General features: G+C 40.2%; 1 protein-coding gene across 2 annotated transcripts in view; it reads left to right on the top strand.

Moving 5' to 3' along the window:
• Positions 1 to 2,344: 2,344 nt before the first annotated feature.
• The window catches only part of STK31 (serine/threonine kinase 31), a 52,467-nt gene continuing 39,480 nt past the window's right edge, over positions 2,345 to 15,331 (top strand). Inside the window, exons 1-5 of one of the 2 annotated variants that reach the window (XM_079786037.1) lie at positions 2,345 to 2,387; positions 2,476 to 2,528; positions 6,375 to 6,473; positions 12,184 to 12,258; positions 13,834 to 13,992. In XM_079786037.1, coding sequence (XP_079642163.1) covers positions 2,360 to 2,387; positions 2,476 to 2,528; positions 6,375 to 6,473; positions 12,184 to 12,258; positions 13,834 to 13,992 — 414 coding nt within the window. In that variant the 5' untranslated portion in view covers positions 2,345 to 2,359. The remainder of the gene's footprint in view (positions 2,388 to 2,475; positions 2,529 to 6,374; positions 6,474 to 12,183; positions 12,259 to 13,833; positions 13,993 to 15,331) is intronic. The other variant, XM_079786038.1, reaches the window with a different exon arrangement.

Genomic DNA, 15,331 nt, shown 5'->3' with positions numbered 1-15,331 from the left:
CAAACTGTATTATGTGTATATAACCAGACACCTAAACTATATTAATGTACCCCCTTTCCTTCCGCCCCCCCCCTCCCGCCCGCCACTCCTTGAAGCGGTGAAAAAGCCGCGACACAAGAGAGAAATAGAGGCTGGGCCGAGAATGCTTATGAAGCTACGAATCTGAAAACATTTTCATGCACCAAGGCCCTTTTCCCCTTTCCCTCTTGTAAAACGAATGTTGGCATTTTTCTCATTTCGCTGTTTTAAAACTGGAATCAGCGCCAACCAATTAGGGAAGAGCACACAATTCACGCCACTACTTGATGCCTCGCGGAAGGACCCTGCCTTTACCCGCAGGTGCGAGGCACCCCCCCCCCCCCCCCCACTCCCAGCTCCCCCCACCTCCTGCAACCCCGCTGCACGCAGTCCCGCGCAGGGCTCTCCGTGTGCGTGGCCCCGCCCAGCGTGCCCTGCGGGGCCCCAGGCCTCAGCGGCCACGTGAGCACGTGAGCACCTCGGGAGCAGGATGGCGCAGGGCGGTGTGCGCAGGCGCCACCTGGAGCCCCAGCGGCCGAGGCTCGCGCGGTAAGTCTGCGCGTGCACCACGGGGACAGGACGGTGAGCCGTGGTGGCGGGAGAGGGCTGCGGGCCCAGCATGTGGGGCTGGGAACACGCTCCTAGGGATTGTGCGGCGGAAAGTGTGAGGTCAGTAGTCGTCCTTCGGGTAGGGGCGAGGGAGGCCGCCTCCAGGACCGCGGCCTGGCCCCTGGGTGCCGGTTAGGCCTCCGAGCGGGCGAGGCCCACCTCCTGGCCTGCCCTCGCCCTCGAGCCGCCGGCCCGCTGGCGAGGTGCGGCCCCCAGCGCCGGCCCAGAGGCCAAAGCTGCTTGCAAATACCCCTGGCCGAGGGCTCTCGGCGAAGACGGTGGAATTCTCGCTTCTGTGCCACTTAAACTTCAAAATCGCTCGAAACAGTTGTCGAGGAGCGACCTGGACTCACTCCAAATCATCGCCCTGAACTGGGGACTTGCGAGTGCCCATTTGGTAACCCAGGTTTGCAGAAAAGTCGTTTTGACCGCCCCCTCTCCCCCCACACCCCTTAAAATAAGATTTAAAATGATTCTAGAAAAAGCTTCTTCCGTGTCTGGTGGGATTTCCAAAGCCAACATTTTCATTTTTACTAAATTGAACTCACGGTGTCCTTAAACTGACTCCAGCTTGGTTTTATATTTTTGCTCAACTTAAAAATTACCTGTTGACCAATATTAGAGGAAGGATCCTTGTTTTGAAAATGTTTTGATGCTGCTGAGTGTATGTGAAAAAAAGTTTTTAAAGCTGTAACAAAAATTAGGAGACTAAAATTAAAAAAAATTTTTTTATGACCTCCCCCGCCTCCCCAGACAGAGTTAATTTTTATCTCTTTCAGAGAACATTTTAAACTTTGGTATAGTTAGATAACTTTAAAATCTCTTAAATATATACTTTCAGTTTTCTTTAAAGGACTAACATTTATGCATGTAAAGTGCAATATCCTAGTGAATTAAGTGTAAAATTATAAAGCAGGTATTAATTTTGAAATATTTTGCAGTTGGCAAAATTTGTTATGTAATAAAAATTATTATTATTTTAATCCTCACCTGAGGATGTCTTTATTGATTTTAGAGAGGGAGGAAGGTGGGGGGCGGGAGAGGAGGAGAGAGGAGAGAAACATGGATGGGTTGCCTCCTGTAAGCACCCTGACTGGGGATCGAACCCTCAACCTTTTGATGTACAAGTTGATGCTTCAACAAATGGAGCCTCCCAGCCAGGGCTGAAAATTATTTTTGAAATAATGGGAAAAATGTGATTCTTTTTGCAAGTCTCTAATTGCAAGGTATCTTCAAAAGCAGAAGCCACTGTACCTTTTAAATAAAATTGATTACCAGTCTGAGGCATTTGTTCTCTCTCTATATTTGTAGTGTTTCTTCTTGTTTAAATTATAGAAGGCCTGCTCTTGTTTTGGGAGGACATCAATTAGTTTAAAAGAATATGCACATTGTTATGAAGTATTGATTTATGTAACTGATCACAATGTGCATGAATTATCCACTTTGATGTAAATTTGTAAAAGTTTTGCTAAAGAGATCATTTTAAAGTTGGTGTTTGTATATGGTGAAAATGGAAAATACAGTATACTAAAAACAAATAAAATAATTATTGAACAAATATTTTTGAGGTCTTTTTAAATATAGAGTTGAATTTTGGTGACTTTAGTGCAAAACATATTTGTAGGAACTTGAACATTAGGTTTAGTTTTTTTTTTTTTTCACTGCTAATGGACAGATTATTAGAACCTAATTCAAGATATTGCATTGTTTTAGTTTTTCAGGAATTGTCCAAATGGATGAAGATATACATTACAATAAAGGTACTTACACTAAAAATTATTTTTGGATGTAAAAGTTAGATGATCTTGATTAATTTCTAATTTTCTTCGAACTGTGATTTGGTTTTAGTTGAAGATGTGGTTGGAAGTCATGTGGAAGATGCAGTAACATTTTGGGCCCAGGTAAATCGCAGCCTGGTTGATTTTCTTTCCCATCTTTCCTCCACTAACACAGGTCCTCCCCAACAAAAACAAAAATAAAAATCCCAGAATATATCATTGTCATTCTCAGTTTCTAATTTTTATTGACAATCTTTAACACAAGGCATTGTTAGAAGACAAACGGCTACAGCTGGAGCTTAATACCTGCGTTCTGAGTTGAATGTTCATAATATACTAAGTATAAGCAAACAAGAGTGTAATCATGGTTCATAATTACATTGAATTTAACACCAGTGATCTAGGCTGCATAAATTACTGAAGATGCTGAGAGATTTTTATTTGTGAAGTTACAGCTCCATCTAGTGATATTTTATAAGATTGTTTCTTGAAAGATAATCTGTCATTTTTTCCTAATGGTTTAATTTTGAATTTGATTTACAATATCTTTCTCATTGCAAAATTGGAAGTAGTAATGAAGTACTAGTAAGTTTCTATTAGTAGTAAGGCTTCAAGTCAGATACGTTTATTCAGGTTTAAATAAAAAGCCAGGCACCAAAGTGCACGTGTTCCTGAATTTAAGACGGTGAATCCCTCTAAGGAACATAAGTACTCACTTTTAATTTTGTGAACTACACATGAAGGGAAGGGAATGATATAGATTTGTACTTCCTACAGCATGAGAAGTCCTTATTTTTTAAAAAATATATTTCATTGATTTTTACAGAGAGGAAGGGAGAGGGATAGAGAGTTAGAAACATCGATGACAGAGAAACATGGATCAGCTGCCTCCTGCACACTCCCTACTGGGGATGTGCCTATAACCAAGGTACATGCCCTTGACCGGAATCGAACCTGGACCCTTCATTCCGCAGGTCTATGCTCTATCTACTGAGCCAAACCAGTTAGGGCGAGAAGTTCTTTTTGTGTGTGGGTGGAGTGAATTGGCAATGTGGGAAATAGAATTTATAAGAAAAAAAGTTATAGAAGAATCTGATTAACCCAGAGTTCTTAAGTCTGTATAGAAAACATATTGGAGAAGGAAAACTTGTGGCAGATTTGTCTCTGTATTTTTAAAGTGTCCACGTTTCAGTTCTATGCCCTTTGTATTAATAGTATAGCATCTGTATCACTCTCAACAGTGTCCCCGGTTGAATGATAAATTATGTTTAAGCTCATTATATAGGAACAACGTTTATTAGTTTAAGATTTTCTAAACCAGTGCTATCCAGTAGAATAATATGAACCATATGAATAATTTAAAATTCAGCAGACACATGGCTTCTCTTAAATTGGTAGTGATATTGCAGAGGTGAAGTATCCTGTTCAGCGCATCATATTGGGAATTCATGATATTGATATATCTCATTATTGATGACAGTAACCTTGATCCATTTGGTTATGGTTGTAACTGCTAAGTTTCTTCACTGTAAAGTTACTATTTTTCCTTTTGCAGTTAATAAATGTTTTAGAGGGAGCTACATTGAGACTAATCTTGTTTCTCTTCAATGTTGTACCCACAAATTTTATTATTTATTAGTATGGTGCGTACCAAATGATGATTTTCTATTTCCCTCATTCCTTCTACATTTATTAATTGGAATTCTGTAAGGAAGAATTGTCTGTTCTCCACCATTTGATGATTTATATTAATATGGACAGTGGGTATATATATATAGTCCATGGGATATAATCCAATACTATATCCTATATAATAAAAGCCTAATATGCTAAGTGTCCTGTTGACTGGTTGGCTTTTCAACCAATCAAAGCGTAATATTCTAATAACATGATAAAGGCTGCTCAACCGCTCCCTATGGCATGCACTGACCACCAGGGGACAGATGCTCCGACCAGTAGGTTAGTTTGCTGCTGGGGTCTGGATGATGAGGACTGAGCAAGATGGGCCAGACAAGCCCTGGAGCCCTCCTGTGGTCCCTCCCCAGCTGGCCAACCTCCCGTGTCCATTCCTGGCCCCAATCATACACTGGTGGGTCCCTCGGCCTGGCCTGCACCCTCTCAAAATCCCGGACCCCTCAGGGGATATTGGAGAGCCGGTTCAGCCTGATCCCACAGGCCAGGCCGAGGGACCCCACTGGTGCATGAATTCGTGCACCGGGCCTCTAGTTTATTTTAGAATTTAATTTGTTGCAGCTTCAGGCATTAGGAGAGTGTTCACATTCATTGGCTATTGCATCCTTTAAATATATACCAATTTTTTTTTTATAGCATTTCTTTACTTTCTGGCCCCACCAGATATTACAGGATTGCCTTTTATTTCCCTTTTCTAGCCCTGGAATCAACCTCTCTCCAAGGAACACTGGTTCCTTTTATTGGAGAATGGTGTTTAGAAATCAAAATGTCCTTATTGCTACTGGAGTGTCATTGCATCTAGGCCCTCTCAGTAGACAGAGCTAGAAAAGATATCTTATGTAATAAAAGCCCAACGACCGAAACAGCAGAATGACCAGAGATCAGAATGACCACAGCCCCTCACCCTGGCCAGCCCCACTCCTCAGCAGGGACCCCCACCCTGATCCAGGGCCCCCAGCAGGGCAGGCTGGCCGGCCCCCACCCATGCACTGGGCCTCTATCCTATATAATAAAAGGGTAATATGCAAATTGTCTCTAATGGCAGAATGACCAGAGGGACCGCTTGACTGGTCACTGTGAGGCGCGCTGACCACCTCTCTGTTCTTTTCCCTGGCCAGCAGGCTCCGATTGCCCGATGGTGGACGGGGAACTGGGGGTGGGTGGCGCCAGGCCAAGGGCCTTGCCCCACCAGTCACCCCACACACAGAGGACAACCCACACGAGGGCGGGGCTGGCGTGAGGGCGGGAACAGCCTACCTCTCGTTCTCTTCCCCCAGCCATCAAGCTCCAATCGTCCGATGGCAGAACCGGGATGGGTGGCGGCGGGGGGCAGGGCCGGCGAGTGGGCAAAACGGCTGACATCTCGGTTCCTCCCCTCGGCCTGCTGGCTCCGATCACCTGATGGCAAACGGAAAACCGAGGGTGGGTGGCAGCAGGGGGCAGGGCCAACTGCAGGCAGCCAGGGAAGATGGCCCTGATCACAGGCCAGGCCTAGGGACTACCTGCGCATGAATTTTGTGCGCTGGGCCTCTAGTATATGTATAAGAACCCACTCACTCATATACACATCTATATTTCTCTTTATATTTCTCTTTATAGTCTCTTTCATATATGCACAATTACATACAAACATAATGCAGACACATGCACCAATAACATGTATATTGTGAGTTCATTCTGATACCTTCCAGTTCTAGTCTAACGCTGTAGATTTGTTTAGCCTTCCTTATTTGTAATTTCTTCCTGCTCTCATTATTTACAGTATATTTACTTACTCGTTCAATCCTAGTATGTACCTAATTTCGAACTATTATCCCAAGAATCTGTAAGAAATGAATTTACTAACTACAGTATTTGTGTACAGGGGAATGTATACTTTTGAAATTATGTTTGCATGTTTCCTTTACACAACAACAAATATGTGAGAAGACTTAAGTCATTAGACCAAAATACGCTATCCACTTTGAGCAATTAAAGTTTGATTTAAAGTAAAATCCAGAGACAATTGTTTAAATTTACCTCTTCATATTAATAATATTTTGGTATCTTGGTTTGAATTCCAAGTAATTTGAACTCATTGGGAAGTAAACATTTTCTATAGCCTAGTCCCATTTTTTATAAAGAACTCATTTGAATTATGAAAAACTGACATAAAAATTTGATTTAATTTCCAGTGCTTCAAAATCTTTTAGGTATTATGCTTAGTAGAACCCTTAATTGAATAACACTATCAAATAATATTTTACTGAATCATACTAAATCTGTTCTTCCATCTAGAGTATCAGTAGAAATGAGGATATTATGAAGATTGGTTGCTCACTGTCTGAAGTTTGTCCTCATGCCAATTCAGTTTTTGGGAATCTTGATCTAAAGAAGGTGAGTCATATTCTTGGATATAATTACCCCATCTGTCATGTTAATCTTTCCTATATCTTGAATTTTATAGTTTTTGAAAATTTTGATATATTTGAAAGGAAGAGGCAAAATTTTAGAATATGTATAAACTGTAGTCAGTAAGTTTTTTCTTTCGAAATACTTATGGACTATCTGCTATGTGCCAGGCACTGTGTTAAGCATGGAGTATACACTGGTGAACAAAATAAGAGTCCTTGTGTGAAATTTAAGGAGGCACTTATGCAAGTGCAGAGTTGGTACCTCAGAGTGAGTGAGTGCCTCTTTAAATTTTGTGTGTTGGGTGCCTTGCTTAGTTAAATGAGAGATAGATGTCTGTATTTTAATATGGAATTAGATGCAAAGTAGCATATGTAAAATTAGCTCATTTGTGTAAAAATGTATAAACATATATCCTAGTGTATATGGAGCATTAGTGTAAAAATAAAATTACTTTCAAGAGGCTCATGTTGAAGAGGGTTGGGAAGGAAGTCTTATTCTTTACCCTTTTCAATATACTTTGATTTTCTTCTAATAATATGCCTCTATAGTTTTATTTTAAAATTATTAAACCCCAATGGCATATATAAAAATGTGTGAAAAGAGGAAATTTAGAAGGAAGGAAACAGTGTGGCTTGGAGTTGACATCAGAATTGAGAAGGAAATGCAATTTATAAAGTTTTTAGTTTTTTTAACCCTTTGCACTCGCTTGCTTTTTTCTCGATTCCTTTATTCTACTTGGGATTTAATTTTTTAAATACCCCAGATTTTACAAAGCACGGCAGTAGAATAAAAAACTGGAGTTTCTTTTCATACAAACTTATTTATTTGGATTTTTTATATTTCAAATTATTGATACATTCAATAACCATCACACTCGACATCCGAGTGCAAAAGGTTAAAGCATCCTTATAGTCTGTGACTGTGTTTGATAGTGTTAAAAATTAAAGACACAGCTGGTTTTCTTCTGTTGAATGCAAAATCAACTACTTGCTTAAAAAATGTAAGCAAATTTCAATAATAGACTTATAAATGATTACTCAGTCATCTCTGATTATCCATGAATGGATTATACTTTGTAAATTTTCTTTAGTGATTGAGTGGCTCTCTCCTTCTCACCATGTAAGCAGGTCATGAGCTATGAATAGTTGAGTTGGAAAGAAGCTGGGAACCGGGCACAGTGGGACTATGTTTAAAGACAAATAAATCTGTTTGGGATAGACTTGTATATGATGATAACTTCAGGTTTCTCAAATTGGTTGGGTCCCAGCTCTATTCCTGGATACAAAGTGTCCCCACCTTTACCTAAACTGGGTTGCAATGACATACCATTTCTGTCACCTGCCTTATATCCAATGTTTATTTTATTAGTATAACTAGGGGCCCAGTGGACAAATTCGTGCACCTTGAAAGGAATTGTGGGCCGTGAGGCTGCAGTGAGCGCAGGGGTGGGTCTCGGCCCATCCTCCACACCCCTACCCGGCCCTTCCAGCTGCAGCCCCCAGTCCCTTGTCTGCCGGCAGCCCCGCTCCTGCCGCCACCGCTCCCACGTGCTGAGGGTGCCGGCCTGGCCCCACTCGCACCTGCTGACTGCAATTGGGGCTGGCGCCAACAATGGGTGCAAGCGGCGACTGCTGCCCTGATTACCTCTCAGGAGCAGGGGGAGGTGGAGAAGCCCTCAGGGGTGATTAGGGCTGGCAGCTGCCCCTCACATCCACTGATGGCTCTGAGCAATTGGGTCTGGCGCTGGGTGCCAGCACGGGGTGCAAGCAGCAGCTCCGGCACTGGCAGCAGGTGCGAGTAGGGCTGGTGCCTGCAGCAGGTGTGAGCGCCGGGTAGGACTGTGGTGTGGAGGAGCAAAGAATTTTCAGTAACCACCACAGGCTCGCCCCAATCACAGCAACCGGCGCCCTGCCTTGGTCTGGAGCCCCCACTCCGCTCACCTGCTCCACCATACCCCCCGCGGTCGATGCCTGCCATGTTCCATGTGTGCCCCCTGGTGGTCAGTGCACGTCATAGCAACTGGTTGTTCGGTTGTCCTGCCATTCAGTCTATTTGCATATTAGGGTTTTATATATATATATAGCTAGATTACAAAGTCTTAACTAAAGATAATGTGACCTTTTGTAGAGTTTGAAATTGAATAGGACTATAGATTATCAGCTATTTTTGCTACTAAGCCTGTTTGCTTGTAGGAAAATGAAGTGACATGGTTGGGAGAGGGTACCATGCCATGCGTGCCCTTTCTTGCCTTCCAGTTGAATGTTAGCTGAGGGAACCACAGTCAAGTGCTAATTGAACACACCTATTCTTTGTAGCTTTTGCTTTGGTAGATATCCATGTGTCTCAATTGACTTGTACTTTGTTGCCTTGTGGAATTAAAAATTTTAAGTTTCACACTGTTTATTCTTTTTGCTTTAAAATCTGTGAATTTGTTCTAGTTCAGAGTGATATGCTTAAAATTAGTCTTACTCTGTCACTCAACCTTTTTTTCATTATGCCCTTCTAAAGCATTTTTCCTCCTAATGGTTCTCTTTCCTCCAAGACATTTAAACATCACAGATATACCATAGAACTGTTTATGTTGTCAGGTAGGGTTGAACTTTGGAGGGCTACAAACCATTATAATATCTATGATGCCTCCCCACACCCAAAGAACCAGTTTTAACTTCCTTGGGGATATTTTCCCCATTGAGAATGAATGATTTATAGTGGTTTTCTGTGTTGTGCCAGCACAGCCAAGGGTTTGGTGAGCCTGAGGGAGGGTGGCAAAGGATGTAGAAAAGACAGACAAAGAGAATAAGCTGGGTCTAGGTAGATCTCCTGTGCCTGGCTAAGGCCACAGAGAAAGATCCAGACCGCAAGCTGAGCCTTTATTTTATAGCCAGAGGTAAACAAGATAGTGGTCACCATAGTTACAATGTTCTTGTGAGTTTCACTTGTTTTGGTAGCACTTGCTGCACCTCCCACAGCCCATTAGCTACCCAGATAGGATCTAGGGAGTGTCATAAGGTCAAACTTAATTATGCTAAGAGGGCTGTGCCCTCTAAGCTGGGACTTGTTTGTGGCTTTGCCAACAGGTCAATGTGAGGCTTAACCCTATAGCCGCTCCCTACAATTTTCAACCAGGAGTGATTTTTGTATTCTTCATTCCAAGGAGACTTGGGCAGTATCTGGAGACCTTTTAGGTTGTCACAACTGAGAGGGTGTTACTGGTATTTTGTAGGTAGAGGCCAGGGGGATGTTGTTAAACATCCTGCAATGGACAGGACAGCCAACACCCCTCTGCCCCCACCCTGCAAAGAATTATCCTGTCTCAAATGTCAGTGGTGCTGAGTTGAGAAATTGACTTAAAATATGTAATTTTTTCTCTTTGTTTTTTTATTAAACACTAGAGGCCCGGTGCAAGACATTCATGCACTGGGTTGGGGGGGGGGGCGGTTGTTCCTCAGCCTGGTCTTCACCCTTTTGCAGTCTGGGAGCGCTTGGTAGATGTTTGACTGATGGCTTAGACCTGCTCCGGGCCTAAGCCATCAGTCAGAAATCCTTAGCACTACCACGGAAGCTGGCCACTGTGCTTGCCAGCTGTCAGCCTGGCTTTTGGCTGAGCAGTGCTCCCTCTGTGGGAGTGCATTGACCACCAGGGGGCAGCTCCTGCATTGAGTGTGTGCTCCCTGGTGATCAGTGTGCGTCATAGCGACTGGTTGTTCTGCCATTTGGTCGATTTGCATATTACCCTTTTATTATATAGGAGGATAATTAAATTAAAATACTGATTTAAAGTAAATGAAAGTCTGGTGTTAAGTATATTATCTGATTTAATTTTATCTACTCAATAACTCTAAACTTCTTATCTATAATAATAAAAGGTTAATATGCTAATTAGACTGACGTCCTTCCAGACGTCCTTCCGGATGAAGCCCAGGCTGGAGCGAAGCCCAGGTCCCGGATGCCTGCCGGTAGCCAGAGGGAAACAGCCCGGGGCCCGGGTGCTGGAGGGAAGCAGGTGCCTGCAGCTGGGGAAGGGAAGGCCTACTCTTGCACCAATTTTCGTGCATCGGGCCTCTAGTCTATATATATAAAAGCCTCAACGACTGACGCACAGGATTGGGCTCCCTCCTGTCTGGATCAGGCCTGTGGGGATCGGGTTCCCTTCTGTCTGGATCAGGCTTGTGGGGATCGGGCTCCCTCCTCTCTGGATCAGGCCTGCAGGGTTGGGCTCCCTCCTGTCTGGATCGGACATCCCTGAGGGGCCCTGGATTGCAAGAGGGCACAGGCCAGGCTGAGGAACCCCACGTGTACTAGGACTCTAGTATATAAAATAAAAAGTATAAAAACCATTCTTGGCTGGTACGACATACGGATCCCACCATAATTAAGAATTAGACTTAAGTGGCATGTGCTTGGAATATTTATGTTTAAAGAGCAATTAGTTATGTCAGTTATGTCTTCATATATTAAAACAGCATGATTTCAAGTCTTTGATGCTTGGGCATTTTTTTACTAAAGTATAGTTGACATACAATCAATATTAGTTTCAGATGTACAACATAGACATTTAACATTTTTGCTTATGAAGTGATCACCATTAAGTCTAGTAACCATCTGTCACTGTATAAAGTTACCATATCATTGACTATATTTCCTATGCTGTACATTACATCCCCATGATTTATTTATTTTATAACTGGGAGTTTGTACTTCTTAGTTCCCGTCACCCTTTTTGCCCATTCCCTCACTCCTGCAACTATCAGTTTGTTCTCTGTATCTGTGAGTCTGTTCCTGGTTGGTTTGTTTGGATTTTTAGATTTCACATATAAGTGAAATTATAGGTATTTGTCATTCTCTGCCTGACACTTTGTTTCTTTGTTAAATATGTTTTTTATTAATTTTAGAAAGAGGGAGAGAAAGGCAGAGAGAGGGAGAAACATCAATGATGAGAATCATCAATTGGCTGCCTCCTGCATGTCCCCTAGTGGAGACTGCAATCTGGGCATGTGCCCTGACTGGGAAACGAACTGTGATTTCCTGGTTCATGGGTCAGTGCTCAACCACTGAGCCACCAGTGGCCAGGCTGTCTGACTTATTTCACTTGGCGTAGTACCCTCTAGGTTCATCCATGCTGTTGGCACATAGCAAGATTTCATTTTTTATGGGTTAGTAATATTCCATTGTGTGTGTGTGTGTATATATGTGTGTGTGTGTATATATATATATACATATATATATATATATATATATATACCATATCTTCCTTATCTGTTTATATATCAGTGGATACCTATGATGTTTCCATTTATTGGCTCTTGTAAATAATGCTGCAATGAACATGGTGCCTTTATCTCCAAAGAATATGAAAATACTAATTTGTGCTGCCTTTTTCAGTTGTCTGTTTTTTATCTTTCCTACCCTCCCCAATCCCACCCCTTTTCTTCGAAAGGCAGAATAGCATAATAGACTCTGTAGCCAGATTTCTGAAGTTTGAATCCTGGTTCTGCTGCTAACTAGCTTATGACTTTAGCTGTATAATGGTGAAACACAGTTCCTGCCTGTTCAGGTTGTTGTAAGAATAAAATAAGGTATAAATAAAATACTTACTGACATGTAGTTAAGTGGCAACCACTATTTTCATCTACTTAACATGCTTTGATTAATTAAAATTCCAAATAATTGTACTTTCTTTTTCTCTTTGTAGATTTATGGTGGATTATTTTCTGAAGATAAATGTTGGTACAGATGCAAAATACTGAAACTCATCAGTGATGAAAAGGCAGGAATAAATGTTCAATTTTTCCTCCCTGAGTGATATTTATTCTGTTCTAAAATCTGATGCTTACTTAACCCTTCATTGCTTATTCATAGTGGTAATAAGATCTGGTTCAGGGAATTTTTAAATGGATTAAAACACAATTTTTAAAAAAAAATTATTTATTTTTATTTATTTTTTACCTAGTGAATATAAAAGAAAAGAATTGCTTAAAAAAAATCCAGGTCAGATTCAGGAACATTCTTCTGAATTTATGTTGTCATATAATCACTCCAGATTGTCCAAGAAGAATAGATTAAATAATTTTTGATGTTTTTGTGTATCTCACTTCTTAATAATTATGTTTGATTTTTGCTGAGCAACTTTGAAAAGTTCCTTCTATTAAGATGAAGTAGGAAAATAACATTTTATTGGTCCTGAAGTTATCTTTATCTCTTAGTTCATGTGCATATTGTTAATGAAGATTGGCTTGAAGCTTTCTCCTGTTTTGTTAAATATGATGAATTTTCTTTGTGTTTAGCTATTTATTTTATTTATAAAGTGTGCTTTGCAAAGGTGTGTAAACGCATCTCTCTGGGCTTTCCTTTATTGTTTTTTTCAGTGATGGTTTTCCTGGATTTAAAATATTTTATATGTATATTTATAAATATTTTTCTTGTAACAAGGAAATGCTAAGATGAAACAATTTGTGTAATATTTCAAATATCTTTTTAAAAACCTCACATTTTATTACTGTCAAAGATAATGATTTATCTTTTTAAAAAAATATGTTTTATTGATTTTTTTACAGAAAGGAAGGGAGAGGGATAGAGAGTTAGAAACATAAATGAGAAACATCAATTCAGCTGCCTCCTACACACCCCCTACTGGGGATGTGCCCGAAACCAAGGTACATGCCCTTGACCAGAATTGAACCTGGGACCTTTCAGTCTGCAGGCTGATGCTCTATCCACTGAGCCAAACCAGTTAGGGCGATAATGATTTATCTTAATGAAATAGACCTTTCTAATAGAGCTTTTCTCCATAATTTGACAACTGTCGTTGCTATTTTGCATTTGCTTTTGATTTGGCTTTAACTTTTTAAATTAAGTAGCAAGCTGGCCTTTGACCTTGTGATAAGGTATTTTTCTTTTTAAACAGATATAGAGCTTGAGGTAAAGGTGAAGTTGCTTCATTTTCAAGGTCTAATAGCTGGAGTGGGTTTAATTTTACAGGAAGTTTGATAACTTTGTCTTTTCAGCTTGAATTTAAGAATGTTGAATGATTTTAATATTCCAGGTAGGAGAGGGCTATAAGCTTCATAGATTTATATTTATTTAATGCCAGTTGATTAAAAACAAATCCAAAATGAGAAATGGTACTGTTGGAAGTAGTACTGTATGATACAAATATAGAAATCACTAGGTTCTCACTAGACTATGGATTTTTCTTATTTTGAGGCTATTGCTGGAGCTCTTATTTGCCAATTTGAGGTAAAATGCTATCTTGATTTATAGCTAATTAATAGAAAGTAAATTTTGGTGGTTTCTTTGAGATGTTTAGTTCCTTATTAGCATTTGTTTCATTTTTTCCTCCCAGTGTCTGGTGAGATACATTGACTATGGAAATACTGAAATTCTAAATCGATCTGATATAGTTGAGATTCCTTTGGATCTGCAATTTTCTAGTGTTGCCAAAAAGTATAGACTTTGGGGACTACAGATTCCTTCTGGCCAAGAAGTTAACCAGTTTGATCAGGCAAGTCACAGATTTTAAATATTTTTTGTTAATGGAAGTAAAACAAAATATAAGAGTAGTTAAATTTCACTAATTTTCTTTAATATAAAAGCTTGTATAAATAATAAAAACTATGAATTATAGAATGATTCAAAAGCAATTATATAATAACATGTTTGTGCTCATCTTTTGCTAGGTACATTTTGCTGGTATTCTGACAAAAGTGGTATATATGTGTATATCTATATCTATATATATAAAAACCTAAGTGACCGTCGGAGTGTCCGACTGGTAGCTATGACACGCAATGACCACCAGGTGGTAGACGCTCAACGCAGGAGCTGCTGAGCTGTGGTGACTTGGCAGCTGTGGTTCTCAGGTGACGCACCTGGAACCAGAGAGGAGGGAGCCCGATTCCAGGGTGTGTCAGCTGAGAAATGCCCTCTCGCAATCTGGGGCCCCAAGGGGGTTGTTAGAGAGCTGATTTTGCCTGATCCCTGTAGGCCAGGCCAAGGGACCCCACCAGTGCACAAATGCATGCACCAGGCTTCTAGTATTTATATAATAAATATGAATAGTTTTTTCTGTTATGAAAGCTTAACAGGTGAGTCTCATATATGATGAAGAAAATGATGTTGTCTTTGGGTTTTGAGACAGTATATAAGTAAAAGTGAACTTTAACCTAGTCCTGATCATAAATATTAGACATTTGAAATTAGTTAAGTTATAAATTAATCCGACTTTATCACTTTGGCAGAGGCTCATACTGTTTGATGTAATTTCCAGTGATGTGTTCTGCTAATCTAGATTCTAGTTTGTATTCATTTCCATTAAATTTTGGGTTAGTAATCTAATTCTGGAAGACATCTGACAATTTCAGGGGTAGTCTTACAGTTTAATTAAATTGTATTCCAAGTTCAGGGTTCTGTCTTGGTGGTTAGAGTATATCAAAGTAATTTAAAGAATTTTAATATTTTTGAGCTATAAGCAGGTCCTTATTAAAATCAAATCTCAAAATATCCTCCATTCCAAAATATGTCTTAGGTATGTTTGTGCTTAGTGCACAGGATGGATAATTAATAATTAAAAGTTAGCAAATACATAATTACTCATATGGCTTTTTATATACCAGTTGTACAAGTGTTATGCCCTTAAACAAAATTCAGTTTAAGAGGGTTTTGAATTTAGGAATTTCTAACATCTCATATTCTGTAATTTCAATTTGTTGATTTAAAGAAAATTGTTGATATTTTGTGCTCTTAGTTCTGTTTTTTGCTCCTGTTCTTGTTTGTGTTTAAAACCAGAGTACCTGATTTTGCCTTTAAAATATTTTTAAAGTTTTGTTGAATTTTAGCACCTT

The sequence above is a fragment of the Cnephaeus nilssonii genome (assembly GCF_951640355.1).
Source record: "Cnephaeus nilssonii genome assembly, chromosome: 12".
NCBI lineage: Eukaryota > Metazoa > Chordata > Mammalia > Chiroptera > Vespertilionidae > Cnephaeus > Cnephaeus nilssonii.
This window is presented reverse-complemented; position numbering and strand designations above follow the sequence as displayed.